Source organism: Agrilus planipennis, unplaced genomic scaffold, assembly GCF_000699045.2.
Source record: "Agrilus planipennis isolate EAB-ADULT unplaced genomic scaffold, Apla_2.0 scaffold26, whole genome shotgun sequence".
Taxonomy (NCBI): Eukaryota; Metazoa; Arthropoda; class Insecta; order Coleoptera; family Buprestidae; genus Agrilus; species Agrilus planipennis.
Genome location: NW_020439469.1, coordinates 1,511,074 through 1,529,486, shown reverse-complemented (window position 1 = coordinate 1,529,486; position 18,413 = coordinate 1,511,074). Strand labels below are relative to the sequence as shown.

The 18,413-nt window shown below is 35.0% G+C and overlaps 1 protein-coding gene across 7 annotated transcripts in view; it reads right to left on the bottom strand.

The window, feature by feature from the left end:
• The window catches only part of LOC108740021 (mitogen-activated protein kinase-binding protein 1), a 482,920-nt gene that overhangs the window by 46,679 nt on the left and 417,828 nt on the right, over positions 1-18,413 (bottom strand). The window contains exon 2 of one of the 7 annotated variants that reach the window (XM_025979100.1): positions 13,379-13,703. The exons of the other annotated variants lie outside the window; for them this stretch is intronic. Within the exon in view, the coding sequence (XP_025834885.1) occupies positions 13,379-13,438 (60 nt within the window). The 5' untranslated portion in view covers positions 13,439-13,703. The remainder of the gene's footprint in view (positions 1-13,378; positions 13,704-18,413) is intronic. 7 annotated transcript variants of the gene reach the window in all.

Below are 18,413 nucleotides of genomic sequence, written 5' to 3'. Positions count from 1 at the left end.
TGTACTTCGGAGCGTGCGCGCACCGACTGGATTCGGTAGAGGGCATTCCTAGCTAACGAACGAGCGGCTGGTGAGTTGTCTCCGAGCACCTGGAGAGTCAGAACAGGCTTTTTCGCGCGACGTGTTTCTGTGAGTGGTGCAAGCCGAAAATGCAGCGTTCGTTAGAGCAGAGGTACGCGATTAAATTCTGTGTGAAACTCGGTAAATCTGCGACAGAGACGTTTGATATGATCAAGCAGGCTTACCCAGATGTTGCTTTAGCAAGAAGTGGTGTGTTTCGGTGGCACCAGGCCTTTTCAGAGGGCCGGGAAGAGGTCGCCGATGAAGACCGTGCTGGAAGACCTTCGCCTTCGACAAACAACGACAATGTGACTCGTGTGCGCGAAGTTTTGAACTCAGACCTTCGACTAAGTATTCGTTTAATTGCCCAGATATTAAATTTACCAAAATCTGTGGTTCATGACACAAAAGTGCTCGTTGACGACCAGAAATTGCGGAGAGTGGAAGTGTGCCAAGAAAATTTAAACATGTGACCCCTAATTTTTGAATAACGTAATCACAGGTGACGAGTCATGGATCTTTGAGTATGATCCCGAGACAAAGAGGTAATCTTCCGAGTGACACACGCCGGCGTCTCCTCGCCCAAAAAAGGGAAGAATGAGCAAATCAAAAGTGAAAACGATGCTAATTGTCTTTTTTGACATGAAAGGCATCGTCCACCATGAATTTGTTCCTCCTAGACAAACCGTCAACGCCAAGTTTTACGTGGAAGAGCTCAAGAGACTCAAACGAAGGGTCAATCGGGTCCGACAAGACATCGCAGCCGACTGGAAGTTGCACCACGACAACGCCCCGGCTCACATCGTCTTTGTTTTGGACAGCTACCTGACCAAGACCGGCATCCCAACGATTCCGCAGCCGCCCTACAACCCAGATGTGGCCCCCCGGACTTTTTTGTTTGCTCGCCTGAAAAGGCAGACGAAAGACAAGCATTTTGAGACGACAGAGGGGATCCAAGCAGCATGCACCGCGGCTCGTAAGGCTATTCCGGAGAATGCCATCCGTGACGCCTTCAATGATTGGAAATCGCACTGGCAGCGCTGCATTGACGCAGAAGCAGCCTATTTTGAAAGTTTTTAAAGAATTGTAACGATTGGCTCAATAAATTTTTTTAAATCGACTCAGTCCTATTACTTTCCGGACAAACCCTGTATAAATATTTAACATCATGTCTATTTCTACTCTTCTCTAAAGGATATACGCACTTATGTATTTTAAATTCTGATTTGGCGAAATATGTACATACATATTACTGTATAATTGTGACCATAGTAAGTTTATAATTATTCTCGCGATTTTATAAACTGATGAAAAATTGTGAACTGCAGCCAATCATTTACAATTTAACGTATTATTTCTCGATAATTTATAATCCATCAACATCAAACCGTCAAATAGTGAACGATCCTGCAGAATTCATAATCTGTCCGGTTGTATCACCAATAAATCGTCTCTGATTGGGAAGTCATGGCGGTAGCTCATTCTGTACCCATACAGTTAAAAAGCAAACACAGGAACTAAATAATGAAAATTCGCAATTAATATTTTACTATCAGGTATATCATTTATTTTTTATATTGATAACTAGATATGTTACGTATACTAACAAAATAAAAATGAAAATAAACAAATCGAAAACTAATAACGTGTCTTGAAACTAATAAAAAGTTCATTTATTACATTAGTGAATTAATTTTACTCACTACAGATAACCTTAAATTAATGAGGAAAAATTCTTTTGCTAATGCATTTAATTAATACTCAAAAATTGAAAATGCTTCATTAACAGTTAATTTATTGTTACACTACATATTAGCCGCGGCTTCGCCCTACGTCTTATTTTGTACCCCTAACAATGTGCTATAGCACCTGAAATTACATATTAATTATTATTAATCTAAAAAATAAGTGACATAAACCTGACATCAAACAATTGATTATAAATTTTCTTTATTTGACTCATATGAAAAAGAAACAATTTTCGTAAGATTACTTGTTAAAACGTACAAAAGGACGTAACTGATCGAGCTAAAAATTACGTGATGGCAGGTTTGCATAATGTTAGTACCAAAAGATATTTTTTCATTGACTTTTGGGAGAGATCTTTCAGAATACTTTTAGTCAGTATTTTATGCTAAGTAAAAAACAAACAATCAAGAAATGCCCAGTACAATAATTTCTAAGGTCACTGATCATACATAATCCTAAATTACTGACCAAAAGAGGTTAGAATACTGACGAGTAAAATATAACCAAAAGCTGCACGCCAAAAATGCTTTGTTGGACGTATAATGAGTCTACAATCCATCAGATTTCTTCTTCTTTATTTGGTATTCTATTTTTCGCTTTTTTATGTACATATTTTTATTTTTTTTTTACTTATTACCTCGCAACAAAACGTTTATTTGTACTAGTAATAGGTACATATTTGTTGCTCCGTTTAACATGTTATCTTGTGTATTAAAATTTCTATTGAACAATTTCCTTTGATGGACTAACGTTGTATTCTATCGGGAACGGATTTATAATGTATGAACAAAAGTCTATTTTGGGATGAAATGCAATTGAATCGCTCATTAAAATATCAAAGCAGCTCGTGATGGGAAAGCTGGTCGATACGGTTAACTTAATAATAAACGAACATGATATGCTCAAAGAAGCGCGAACTTTGACCGATTTTTATGACCGTGTAGTTGAATGTTACACGCGTTTACACGTTTACATGCTGTAGATTGCTTTCGAGATATGGACAATTGCATTAAAACAGCATTCTATTAGTAAAGAACACCAAAAAATTGTTTGGACCTGTAATATAATGCAATTAATTAAAGTAGCGACACACAATGTTCGATAAAACTTCCGTATCACGGATTTTTAAGAAATGTATCATAACTTTTTCTTGTTGGAAATGGTTTAATAGGAACTAATCATGAAAAAATTACATGAAGTAATCGGGGAGAAGGTGTTTTGAGTAGTTTTTATAAACTCTTTTAGATTGCACTTAGTTGATTTTAGTAGTTGGTGTTAACGGTTAAACTCCTCTGATACTGCTTTTAGTTGGAAAAGGTTTGTTTATAAGAAACTAGGGAGGTGTTTTAAACAATTTTATTGGTAAATAAATGTTTTATAGTTGTATAATCTATGCGAATTTCACAATAATTTATATCAGTCGTTTCTGACTTCGCCTTTACAGTTCAAGTTGCATTCAATTAAAAAGTGATATCCGCTCAACACTCAAATAGATACAAACTGTTCCCGTTCGAGGAAGGTACAGGGATAATATATGTATATAAAATAGGGGAAGGGGGCACCGTTGCATACCCTACCTTAACCTAAATTAAGTTAGTTTGTGTTGTTTTACGTTGAGTAGGTTAAATTAAAGTATGCAACAGTGCCCCCTTCCCCTATTTTATATATATACATTGTAGCTGTACCTTCCTCGTTAGGAACAATATGTATATATATATTTATATGGTATAAACGACTGTTGAACGGATATCACTTTTTAAGCGAATGCAACTTAAATTGTGGAAACGATGTTGGAAACGGCCCAGTAGTATCTGTTATACGAGGGTGGATTGATAAGTTTCCGGCCTAACCAAGAGATGACGCCACTAGGCCTACCTTGAGGTGACATTCTATAGTACCATCCTTGGATAGCTTGTAGCTATAGTTTCAGCCCGATCTCCTTGCTAGTGTAGGTTTGACAGCACGCTGAACAAGACGCCTCTGTGGTTTTCGTAAAAATGGAAAAGCAGGAAAATCGTGCTGTCATCAAATACTTTTATTTGAAGGGGTTAACGCCGAAGGAAATTAAAAAAGAGATGGACTCAACACTGGGGACATCCTCCCCGTCATATTCAACCGTTAAGCAGTGGGTTTCCGAGTTTAAAAAGGGTCGTGTGAGCACCTCTGATGGGCCTCGCTCAGGACGCCCCGTTGAGGTCACAACTCCAGATATGATCGAAAAAATTCATCAAATAGTGCTGGGAGACCGCAGATTGAAAGTGCGTGAGATAGCTGAGACCTGTAAGATGTCATATGAACGTGTGCAACATATTTTGCACCAACATTTGCATATGGAAAAGCTCTGTGCAAGATGGGTGCCGCGTTTGCTAACAGTCGACCAAAAATTGATTCGAAAAAACATTTCTACCGCAAATTTGTCATTGTATAAGCGTAATCCAAGCGAATTTTTGCGTCGATTCGTAACCGTTGACGAAACGTGGGTCCACCACTACACTCCTGAAACCAAAGAACAGTCTAAACAGTGGATTGGACCAGGGGAACCAACTCCAAAGAAGGCAAAAACAATTTTTTCGGCGAACAAGGTTATGGCTACTGTTTTTTGGGATGCAAGAGGTATTATATACATTGATTACCTTGCAAAGGGTAATACTATCACTGGTCAATACTACGCAGACTTATTGCAACGTTTGAGCCACGAGGTGAAAATTAAACGACCTCATCTGGCGAAGAAAAAAATCTTGTTTCATCACGATAACGCACCAGCGCACACGTCAATCGTTGCGACGGCTAAAATCAACGATCTAAAGTTTGAATTGATGCCGCACCCTCCTTACTCTCCAGACCTAGCCCCGAGTGACTATTTTCTGTTCCCTAATCTCAAAAAATGGCTTGGCGGTAAGAGATTTGCGGACAATGAAGAAGTAATCGAAGCTGTAAATGGTTATTTTGAGGAGCTTGACGAATCAGTCTATAGAGATGGCATTAATAGACTGGAACACCGCTATGAGAAATGTATCAGCCTTGGAGGAGATTATGTTGAGAAATAAAAAAAAAAAATTTTTAAAAACCTTGTTTTTCTTGGTCAGGCCGGAAACTTATCAATCCACCCTCGTATATGATAAGTGACTGTGAAATTCCCCTAGATTATATGCCTTTAAAATATTTATTTAGAAAGAAAGTTGATTAAAATACCATCCCCCTGTTTTTTTATCTGAGTTTCTTATAAGTAGACCTTTTACAACTAAAACGGTACCACAGGAGTTTAACCGTTAGCGATAACAGCCAAAATGAACTGTTAACTGTGAACTGCAATCTAAAAATGTTTATTTTCGATAAAAACTACTCACAACACCTTCCCCCCGATTGTTTCATGTAGGTTTTTCATGATTGGGTCAATTTTAAGTAATTTCCAACAAGAAAACGTTACACTTTCGAAAAAACCGTGATACGGAAGTTTTACCAAATTTTCTTATTGCCACACGATTTCTAGAATTTTAGTTAATTAATTAATTATTATCATTACTGTATCTTTATAAGTAGGTACCACTTTTTGTTTAATTTGTTGCTTTTGTAATTTAGAAACATAAACTTCACCATAACCATAATTTGATCCTTGAACAATAATTGACCATCATTGCTGTTAAGTAGCATAAAATCAGGTGTAAAGGGCTGTGCATATCATTTCGCTCTGTAAGAGGGGAGGGGTATTCTTAACGATATGGAGGGGAGTGGATACATGAGCAACTTGTGAATCAGAAGAGTAGTGATGTGCAAAATTTCCCTTAGTCTTGCGAAATTGCAGGACCAATACCAATACCAAGATTGTCTTTATACTAGTAAGACCAAGTCCGAACGAACAAGACCAAGACTAAAACTAAGACCGAATAAGCAAGACCAAGATCAAAAACGCAACACTAAACGAAAAATTATTACTTCCAGTGGGTTTATGAGTTAAAACATTTGAAGCAACTTTAATGTATTCTTTTATTGAAAGGAAGGATAAGTTCTTGAGTTTTCATAATTCTCACAACTATCTACACTATTTTTTTTAAAAGTCATGACATTTTATCATTTAAGACAATTATTGTGTAGATAAACAGAAAACTTTGTGTTTAGGATTATTAAAAAAGATGTAATTATCAGATTAAATAAACAAGACCAAGACTTAACACGCAACTCCAACACCAAGACAGAGACTATAACAACAAGACCAAGACCGAAACTATATCAGCAAGACCAATATCAAGACCAGAAGTATTTGAGCCAAGACCAAATAAGCTTTGCTCATCACTAATTATTATGCTTTATTGAAAGTTATTTTGTACATTTTAAAAACTTATTATTAACTTACCTGTCTATTCCCCTCTCCCCCGCGACTTTCCTTTCCCGCCCCTCTTTCAGTGCCCAAAATACAAAAACGACCCCATATTACTTAAAATTCATTCACTTTTTCATTTTAACTTCCTGTCCTCTTCCGTTTTTCCAATATTTACATCTCATTATCTGTCCTACATTTTGTTAACACGTATATTTCCCTTACTCCTATTAAATACCTTGGCACTTAGTCCCTCCACAGAATTTCCCTCAGTTGCGTTACACACCTTGACTCCTTTATTTTTCTTAGTCCCCTTATCGTTTCCCTGCATCTGTTCGTCATCAATTCCCCTATATTGAACTCTTCCCTAAACCACTCCCTTACCTGCTCCTGATTGATTTTTTTAATATCATCGATGACCTCTCCTTCTCTCCTTGCCATATCTATTTTTCAATTTTGCAATAGCTTTCTCAACCTCTCATATTTTACTACCCTTTTTATCGCTTCTTCCCGCATCTCTCTCTCCACATTTAAAAACCACTAAATATTTCTCTTAACTATTAAATGCAATTGCTTATTTTTCATATTTTAAGAGAAAACTGCTCTCCTAAAATTGATATTTGACGCTATCAATCTATTTTTAACTACCGTACATATTCAGAACAACCACAGACGTAGCCAAAATGAAAATTAAAGTAATATGATCAGATCTGAAGTTCCAAAATTTGAATAACCCCCTAAATGTCGTCTAAATATGTCAACCGTTTTGGCAATTTTTTAGTAACTCATTTTTTACTGTTTCTGTATCGACGATAGATGCATCTAAAGCCGATAAATAAATTATGGGTTTTAGAATTTGTCTTCAAGAATGTCCCTATTATAGAACCGATTTTTGTAGTATTTACAATACCTCATTTTATTGTTAATGCGCACCGTAAGTGCGTATGTTAGATTTACTAAATTCAATGTGTTCAATTTTCTTTTGGACTGCGGTAGGTACAGTACCTACGTANCTTTCAACAGCCTTGTACTACTTTGATCACTAAAAAGTCAATTTTTGCATTGACGGAAAGGTAAGTTTTCGAGTTTTCACAACTCTCACAACCATCGACACTATTTTCTTCAAAAGTCACGACAAGCTTGCATGTATGACAAAAAATCTCAGCATATTTAAGATAACTATTGTGTCGGCAAATAGAAAAATTTGTGATTAGAAGAATTATTTAAAAAAACGTAAGTATCAGATTAAATGAGCAAGGCCCAGATTTAATACGCAAGATCAAGACCAAGGCCGAGACTACATCAGCAGGACCAAGACCAATACTAGAAGTATTTGAACAAGACCAAAACCGAATAAACAAGACCAAGACCAATATCAACACTGGGACAGTCTAGACAGTCTTACTTCGCTCATCACTACAGATGAGGATGTAGAAATCGATAATTGCTAGAGTTTGCCGCTGTGCAACTGAAGACCAAAAGCCCATGACATTCTAAACTACCTCTATTTTCTAAACTATCTGCTGCTACTTATCCTGAAAATGTGCTACGTTTCACTAATGAGTTACAATATTTTACTCCACTCTGTAGTTACCTAATACGCCATGATTTCAAAATAATTTATAATAAAAAAGTATAATATAACGACGCATTTACATAATATATATTTATTGTACATACTATAATTACAGGTGCTTGCACATGTGTTTATTTCTGAAAAGCGAGTCAACGTATTTAGAGTATGTCTTACAATTAGTATCACGTACTTACGCATTTTCTTTTTTACTACCGGAGATAATAAGACCTTATTAATTAGAATAACGCAAATAGTTTAATTTCCAAAAAGGTAATTAATTCTTCTGTAGGCAGCAACCAGCACAGTTAGTAATCCTAATTCCCAATATATGAATATGTAATACATGGAGAGTTTCATAGTCATTATAAAACATTATGAAATTGTACGGTGCGTTTGAAAAGCCGATAAATGATAACAATTACATATACGATTTATGTTTATATAATGCTAATGTGCGTACGTAAAGACAGGGTTTTCTCTATCACCACCAACTCCTATCAACTTCCCGTTGGGGTGGTAATTACCCCTTGGTCTCCTGCTGAAAGTAAGGGAGTTTGGTCGCGGTGGGCAAATGTGGGTGGCGAAAATGTGAAAAAACATATATCTGTCCTTTTCTAACTTATGAGACCTTTTGGAAAGTTCTAAAAATTTCTGAAATGATCCAGAAAACTCCAGAATGTGTGCAACTGTTACAATCGATCTAGAATATTCTAGAAGGTTCTAAAAATTTCTGGAATGATCTAGGAAGTTCCAATTTGTGTGCAACTGTTAAAATCGATATGGAATGTTCCACAAAGTTCTAGAAATATCTGGAAAGTTCCAAATGTCCGCAATTAATTATCAAGGATTTTTAGAATTTTCTAGATTTTGTCCAAATATTCTAGAACAATCTACTATTAATAAGAAATTTATTAAGGTACAGGGTGGTCTGTCATTATCGGGAATAATTTTGTGTTGTGCAAAATTCTAGAACGATCGAAAACATTAAAAAATAAAGGACAATCTGTCATTATTAAGAATAATCTTGAATATTCTGGTACTAGAAATTTAGAATATATAAACCGAAATTCAGTGACTTTTCGTCAGTTTGATCGTGTTTGCAGTCGAGTGGAGATCAATTGAAATTGACAGTGAACACTAATTAAACAAATCAAAGACTGCGAACCCCCAGGGGTTCGCGAACCACCGGTTGGGAATCACTGTTCTAGAGTGATGTAGTACTAGAAATTTGGATGTATTATGGTATATATAAGAAAGTTAACAAATCGGTTCGACTGAATTTAGCCTATCACGTGCCCCTATTTTGAATAATAGCGGAACGTGATTGGCTCTGTTAAGTCCTAAGTTTTTCTCGTTTTTTGTACATGAAATATTTTTAATTTAAATTCATATTTGCAATTTTAAATAGTGTCTAAGTTAGTGAAGCCGGACCAGTTTACATTTTACCTGGGTATTCGTAGAACCCTTATAAACTGGAAAGAAATGTTGTATGACGATTGTGCTCATATTTAATGATAGGGCTTTCCATATTCTGTATTATATTATATTCAATTTCTAGTTATTCGACCCCGCTACAATAATATTCACCAGTTTACCTGTTCATAGTTAGAGTTCATAGTACATTAAGAATTAGACATTCACATTTCATCTTTCAATCAAGTAAGTTTTACATCCAGTAACCACCCAAAAATAGTTTCCATTGTCGGACGAATTTGATAGTTATAATTTAGACGTTGAAGTTTAGTTTTTAGTGATTAGAATAGAAGTTCTAGTAAATGTTTTAAATAAAACAGCGAATTTTTATTCTCCATCGAAATCACGATCCAATTTAACGAGTTGCACAATATTAATTTGGCGTGCAACGTACAACGTTTGTACAGGCTCTAATCAGTTTAACCAAATTGTTAACGTTAATCAGCGCCGTAAGATAGAAATCTATATAATCTACGTTAAAAAGTGGATCCTTAAATATTTTATATACCATTAAACATGCGATGTATTTTAACCAGAGCAACGCCGGGTTTCCCTGCTAGTTTATTATAAGATGTTGTTTGTAATTATCTGTTATAAATTAAACTGAGTAAATATTTTCAAGAATTAAAATTATTAAATCACCCTGTATATAAAAGCTACGAGTTTAAATCCATTTAACTGTATGTTGATGGAGAGCTTGTCATGTTCCATGACGATTAATTAACAAAGCAGTTAATTTCCTACAAAATCGTTCTTTAACAGTAACCCACTTTGCAATTTTATGACTTCCGAAGTGATAGTTTCCATGTAGCTCCAATTATCCTACAAATTTATCGCCATATTTTTAATTGCGGAGCAAAATGAAGCAGCGCGCCGGAAACTTAAGCTTACCAACATATGCTATTTCCGTCCAATCGTAAATATATTTAATTCCGGACATGAATCGAGTGCCTAGCACCGACCATTTCTAAAACAAAACGTTGAGTACTTGTACATATTCGTACTTAACGTAATTTTATCTCTACAACACAATTCAAATGTGTGCAGATCACGCAATTTTATCAAGTATTGCGGTGTTTTAGAAAGTAAGGGGCGATAAAAACAAGTAACAAGACTTTACTTTGCGCCTATTGGGAACAACAACTGTTTCTGATACGACAGTAAGTGTATTGAAACTGTAACAATACGTTATCATGGATGTGACAAATGTGTATAAAGACGGAAGAAAGGATCATTTTTCCACAGATACAGGCACTAACAATAGATTACACACATATTCAGTAGATCAATTTAGTAGAATCGCAGCAGGCTTACATCTAAAGGGTACAGCACATTTTAAATAGTTAGAGATATGCCCCTTCCCTTTATCTGGATGCGTCGTAGCATCATTCTAAATTCAATCATATTTAAAAGCATATTTAGCTAAATATAATAACAAGTGAATTAACACTATACACACCTATAAAACTTTTGCTTTGTTTTTCACGTGCACGCACGAAAAAACATGACTCATGCGGCGTTACCTCGCTCTGAGGCGTTCCATTTAAGGCTTGAAGTGCAAGCGAGAGCGCGAAACGAGCGACAAAGAGGCACAATCGGCCTCCGCGTTCGGCAGCGTTCGACATCTGTCNGTACAGTACCATTTGCAAAATTATTTAAACTGCCTCGTTGAAATTTAAGAATATGCTTTATATTAAAGCATTTTTAGCCAACAATAATAACAAGTGAATTAACTTAACCTTCTACACACCTATAAAACTTTTGCTTTGTTTTCTATTGTTAATTTATATACATTTTTGTTTTAACAAATTGCTAAACATTTTCATTTAGTACTGTACAATTCTAGCAGATCTCCTGTGACCGCCCATCGAAAGCTCTGCTAGTTCAAGCTTGTTCCGACTATTTCTGTCTTGCTCACGCCTAGTGTGTATTCTTTCAATCTTCGCACAGATTTCTTCAAGGTCACATCTCTAACTATTTGAAACAAACTGTAAATGGTTGTTCAGCGATAGGTGTATCACATTCACATTAAATTTAAAATGCTCTTAATATTAAAGTTTAGCTGAAAAATGTTACGTTAACGGCTAAACCCGATTTTAAGACAAACTAGTTTTCCTAGGCCAAACCAGTTCATCCTTTACGCGATAGGATAAACCGGTACAAACTAAGCTAAACTGGTTCGTCCTATGGCCGATAGGAGAAACTAGTTTAACCTAGGCTAAACTAGTTGAGCCTAATATGAACAAGTACACTTCAGGATAAACTGGTTTGACCTAGTTTATAAATAGGGAATAGTAAAACACCAGAACTAATAAAATCATGATGCATTTATTAAATCAAAAACTGTATAGTGTTTTTAAAATATTTCTTTACTAATATTTATAATTTCAAAACAAGTAACAACTAATTCAAAGCAGAATGAGCGTTTAAAATCAACAAGCGGGGCAAGTGAAGACGGCGGGAGACGTGTGGGGAAATTCCCGCATGAACAGGTCTCGACACGTTTTGCTTAAACATTTTTGGCTGGGCAGAATTAGTATAGACTAGGCCAAACCAATTTACCCTAAAGTGTACTGGTTAGTTCAACTAGTTCAGTCTAGGTTAAACTGGTTTCTCCTATAGGCCATATGACGAACCAGTTTAACCTAGTCTGTACCGGTTTATCTTATCGCCTAAAGGATTAAAGGATGAATTAATTTGGCCTAGGAAAAACTAGTTAAATCGGGTTTAGTATTAGTTTAATATACAACGATTTTATATATATATGATCAATAAAGCTGATTTCAATTCATATACGTGGCAAATCAATTTCCATTACTTTTGTTCAAAGTCAAGTTAGGGGTAAATACATATATTCCATTATCGCAAATAGCTATGTTATGCGTTTATTGTACAATGCTTCTTAAGGGCAGGAAATAACCTAGTAAGACTTTTAAATTAAGATTATCTGTGTATCCCTATGAGACTACATTAATAATATTCCGTAAGGGTGTTTCTCAAATTAGTGACAAGCTTGCAGGAAGTGTTAGGGTACTATAAAACAAGTAAATTATGTAAATGTTTGCATGTCCGAAACTTCACACAAACATACAAATGTAATTCCTACCCTGGAAAAACATGCGATAATGCAACGCTGTATTTAATCAGCTGGTAATAGCAGTATTTGTGTTCTATTTCTTTTGTATTTTTATACTCATGCACTGTTATTTATTAAATCAGTATAAGTGTGGTTGACAATGTTTGTTACAACCAGCGTATAGTATTGTATATATGTAGTTATCGAATTGACAGTAGATCAGTGTGTCACTGTCTTAGGTCAGTATAGAACTGTAGTTGTTACAATGGCGTTTAATAAGCCACAACTCTGTACAATTAATACAATTGCAATTACCTATCCAGAGGATAATGTTTAGATAACGTAAATTTTATCTTTCTTTTGTGTTCTTAATAGCGTGTTGAGGTGTACTAATTTAAATACTGCTGCATAATATCAGCGATGAACAAAGTTATTATTTAATTAATTTTTATCGTAATACGTGCCTAAACATAATTATGTGTAGGAGCGTGGTAGTAAACTGTTGGTGTTTACGTTATCAGTCATTCCACAACCGGCACTGCTTACATTCTCCATAAATGTAGCTGCTTAGTATCGCAACTCGGAGTAGGTACTAATACCTCAGCTTCGGATTGTAATTTCTTTTGGTTTTATTATAATTTTTTCCCTTTATTTACGCTGCTTTACTCACCATGCGATTCGATATTGGATCTAGTTAACACCCTCCACAGCTTACCGCTTATTCTATTAACACCCAGGATATATTGAACCTTTGCCTTCTGTTAAAATGTTTTGCGTTCAACTTTGCCGTTTCTTTTGTTACGCCGCGCTGTACCACGAATTTTCCTGGCGAGTGTGGGTACATATTATTTTTATTTAAGTAATTGTTATGTAGTTATGTTTAATAAAATAATGGTATTTCTCATTACCTCCTTTAGTGGTTACTTTAATTAGAAATAAGTAGTTTGTGTAAAGCGGGTAAACGGTTAACTAGCGTTAACGACTTTTAACATTTAAAGAAGCAATTTTTTAATATTATCTTGTTTAGTACTTTATAATTTTTTTATTGGTAGATAGTTATGATAAAGTACTTACAATTAGTAGTACTTAGTTAATCTGTTATTGTTTTGTTTTATTTCTTTTCATTTACCTTATAAGTGCAAAATATTTCTTTTTCAATGATTGGCGCGGAATTCCTAGGTGCCATCATTTTGTAGTAGTACTCTTTTTTTTACGAAAGTTTAATGTAACCTTCCATTTTTGATTACGAAGTATGATATAAAATGCGGATTTGATTGACAATTTTTTTTTCTTTATTACGAAGACACTTTCGGAAGAGTTCGGCGTTTTCTTTTAATTTCTGCTGTTTGATTTATCGTAACAAAATAGCGGCGATCAAAAGGAGTTTAAAGTTATGTAAAATATGCTCGTTCTCCTTTCATTCAATTGTTGATCCAACCACGCAAACGGTCCACCTATAACAAAAGTATGACAATAAAGTGTAAGATATTTCACCTCGTTCCATTTTGTTTAATTTTAAGTGTCAGTAAATGTTCGATTCATACTATATAATGAGCGCAATTTTATAACCTATATTTTTATGCTGTCGTACGTACACAGGGATAAGATGCATATTATCAACTAAGTGGCTATAGGAAGGAAAATTATGTGATGAGAATGGGGTTAGGTCAGAATTATGTAAGTATGATTGAGGATGGGAGACTGACGCTATTTAATATGATGACGGGGGGTGGAAATAAGGGGATGGGAGGAAAAAACAGGTAGGGGTTTCATACATATAAAAGATATATCAAGCGGGTATTGAAATTAGAGAGAAGTACACCAGACTATATAATAAGAAGGGAGACTAAATGTGGAAGGATGTAGGAAGAAACGATAAAAAGGATAGCAAAAGATTAGATGTTGGAAAGGCTGGAAGAAGGGTATATTAGGAAGGAAATATTTAAAATAGGGATGAAGAGTAGATGTGATACAGAGAGCGAGAGAGCTTTGAAGAGATTAAAATTCAATCAGGAGTAAGTGAGGGAGTGGTTGGGGGAAAGGATAAATATAAGGGAATTGATAAGGAACAGATGCAGGGATATGCTAAGGGGAGAAGATTTAAGAAAAATAGAGGAGTCAAGATATATGGTGCTGTTAAATGAGATTTTATGGAAGGATTGGCAAAGGGATTGGATACCAAGGTACTCAAAAAAGAGGGAGGAACTTTATAGCAAAATTTAAGACATGAAATGAGTGTAGGAGATGTAACCATCGGAAAAAAGGAAGAGGACAGGCGATGCAGAATATGTGACAGGAATGTTGAATGTCTGAATCATGTGTTAGAAGGATGTGAGAACAGTAGGATGTTATGAATTGATAAATAAGTATAGGAGTAGGCTGAGTCGACTAAAAAAAAATTTTAAAGAATGGGGTGTTTTTGTTTTTAATAGAGTGAAAAAAGTGCGACAAAGAAAGGTACTGGGGGACTTTAAATTTTACTAAAAGCTGCATTTTTACGTTGCTGGATATTCAAGGCTAAAAAATACGTTAAATATCCTTAGGGGCAATTGTAATATTGGGTGTCATTATTTGCAAAATCGTATTACCAACGAAATTAATAAACGGCGAGAAGGGCTGTAAGTCCCCATTTGAGGAGATTTATTTAAAAATAACCTAATTAAACATTAACCCATAAATACAATTTGAAAAACATCTTTTATACATATTGTTTGAACAAAGAATACACAAAGATAACAGTGCAACGTACCTACTCATTTTTCTGTTCTGATTTAAATATGAACATCGTAAACGTTGATGACGCAAGTGCAGCTTTGTATCGCTCGTGCTCGACACGTTGTCACGTATTTATTAATAATGTGACAAAAGTCCTTGCAGATTCTATCGCTTCTACCGCCTAGGACATTCTGCAACTGCCAAGAATGCAGTCTACAGTCTTTTGAGGAGTTTGATTGTTACGCAGAAACAAATGATTTTATGCAAGACAAACAGCTGAAATGCAGTCAGCTGCATAAGGATAAAAATAGCATGTATAGAATGAAATATGCAAAGCATTCGGAAAATCTTGGTACTAAAATTTACACCATGTTTACACAAGGAAAGCAAATGGAGTTCTGTGGAACTGAATTAAATAAAATCCAAAATTCCATCCAAAACACGTTTGAACATTCAAGGTGTTATCCTTAGCTATAGACAAGGTCAAGTAAGGTTAGAATTTAAAGTAAACTCACCTACCTAGATCATAAGAAATACAGTCTAACCTGGATAAGTTAGAAACCTCTATTAATGAGAGTATTTGCCAGGTCTCGTCATTTTGCCCTTCTAAAGCCTCTATAAGTGAGAAACATAAAACCTGTATAAGTGACAGTCATTTTTCATGCGCGAACCCCGTTAAGTGAGATTGCTACTTGTCTATACCTCTATAAGCGACAGTTTACTTTTGCTATTTTATGACTCGTTCTTAAATTTCAAGAGACTCTTATTTCATTCGAATGACCGAGTAAGTCAATTATTTTATTATAGCCAAATGTGCGTACCGACTTGTTTATCAATCTTATTACAGTCAGTTCATTAAAGCAGTTGCGAAGAAAGGTCCTGTACTTCCTCATCATGTCTAAACGAAAACTCAATGTGTTGTCGAACTATATTTTTATGTACCTCTATAAGTGAGACAAATTCCTCTTGTAACTCTGTAAGCTAGAAACTCGGGTTAGTGAGAAGCCTCTATAAGAGAGGAACAGATCGCGGTCCCTTGAGCTCTCACTTGTCCAGGTTCGACTGTACTTTAAAAATTAAAGAATTGACACATGGGCAATTTAATGCTCATTGAATGCTAATTGAGTATCCCAATGAGAAATTAAATACTACGGGAATCTATTCAAATCGAAAAAAGTTACTCATGTTCCAAATTTTAAAAATTTTAATAAATGCTTCTTTCTTAACGTCTACCGCGAGTATAAATTAACATGTTTTTGTTAATGACCGGGTTTTGTAAAGCAGACAACCTAGTGGATTTTAGTCAATTTTTATTTGACGTTTCGGCTCCTTGGTTTTGGGCCATCTTCAGAACTTTAGTATGTTCTAATTACATTGTTTTTTCTTTCTTTGACACAGTGTGTTTTTGCAAAAGTATGAAATTGTCATCGAAGAGACTGTCAGACATTGAAAGAAAGTTAAAACTGCAGTGTGCAACACTGAGTCTCTTTACATTTCAGTGTTGCTTTTAATTATTAATGTGCAATTTTAACTTTCTTTCAAAGTCTGACACTCTCTTCAATGACAATTTTATACTTTGGCAAAAACACACTGTGTCAAAGAAAGAAAAAACAATGTAATTAGAACATACAAAAGTTCTGAAGATGGACCAAAACCAAGGAACTGTTAGTGCTGGGGTTTCTAAAAAATACTTCTTTACCAATACTAATTCGAAAACAAATAACAAACAAATTATACTAAATTAACTACTGAATATGAATAAAATATTGTTCTGATTTGGTTAACTTACTGAAAGGTTCTGTATTGTTCAAGTTACTGATAAGTTCTGTCTAAATTTATTGTAAAAGAGAATACTGATGCTTGATGGACGTGTTCAAAAAGTTAAGGTTCAATAATTTTGGAATGTAACTTTGGGAGGAACAAGCCACCTATTCTAAGAATATGACTACGTGTACTTTCCAGGGTAGTGGACCTGTACGTACACGTTTTCAGACCGTTTTCTAGATAAGTGAATGATTGGATTTTCCCATCGTTAGTTCGAAGCACAACCCGATAACAATTATAATTACAAATACATTCCAAAGCATAAAATCTACCAAAAATCATTAAATATTCCAAACAACCTATCTTACAAATTTTCTGTTTCTGTACCTGGCTTTAATAGGAACCGAAACGTCAAATAAAAATTGACTAAAATCCATTAGGTTGTCAGCTTTAAAAAAATTTTAATAAATCAATAGATTTTCCATGCAACATCTACATAAAAAGAAAAAAATTTCTTACGCCATACAGATGGTCTTTGAAATCCTGACTCCGCTTGACACTATTTCCGGAGAAACAGTGTACAATCTTCGACAACTACTATCTAATTGCAAGTAAGTATCTATTAAGTATTTTTTAATCTCACCAAACTTCACGTGTCAGTTTCATTATAAATGATTTAAAATTTATTAAACGATTCTGAAACAGGACAATTTCACGAATGAATGTTCTTTACAAGCATGTTCAACATCTTCCACGTTGTTTCAAAAATAACCTGAATGGTTTTCATCTGGATACTTTTATTTTCAAAACGCGCGGCGACTGCACAAGGAAATGTGTTTATGAAATGCTTCCTCTAGCAGTTTTACGTGTCATTGATAGAGTACAATCGAACGTTGACACCAATCGCCTTCTTTGGAAACCGCAGTACATCGCAAAGAAATAAACAGACAATTATTCGAGTTGCCGATACAAGTGTTCCTTAATAAAAGCCATTCTAACGATTTGATTTAATAAAAACTGTCTATGCACTAATGAATATCCTTAACGAGGTTTAGATGGCAGGAAATTAATAAATGAAAATGCTGAGTTAATCGCTATAATTTATTGAATTAATTAAAGGCGATTCAATACAATTGATTAAGATGGGAAACTTTTAAATTTGATGTATAGAATTAGAGGTTCCCGATGCCTCGCCACGAGTTTCAATGATTTTACTTTTACTCAAAACATTCCAGGACTCGTGATCACATAGGCAATGCAACTACGAACATTTTCAATGTTTTGGAGTTTTCTACACATACGTATAAACGCGCAAGTACCTTTCATGTGATACCACTAACGATCATACGAGGTGTGTAAACGTATCATTCAATACGGCAGTAAGGGATACCAGAACTTGGAGGGGCGATATGTAGACATGTATACTTCGTTTATTTTCTGTAGCGATGTGACCTTCAGTTTGACCGGTGCAAAGTAGAAAAGAACAGCACTAAGCCAGAAAAGGAAGGAGACAACTCTCGGCTAAACTCTTAACCGGTGAGGAGCGTATAATCCGTACAGTACTGCACGGAAAAATTGACCATTTAATCCACTACAATTGCATTGCTCAAATGTGCTGTTATTGGTACCATTTACTACTGAAAATATCAACGAGATGTTTATTTATATTTGAAGACATATTAAAG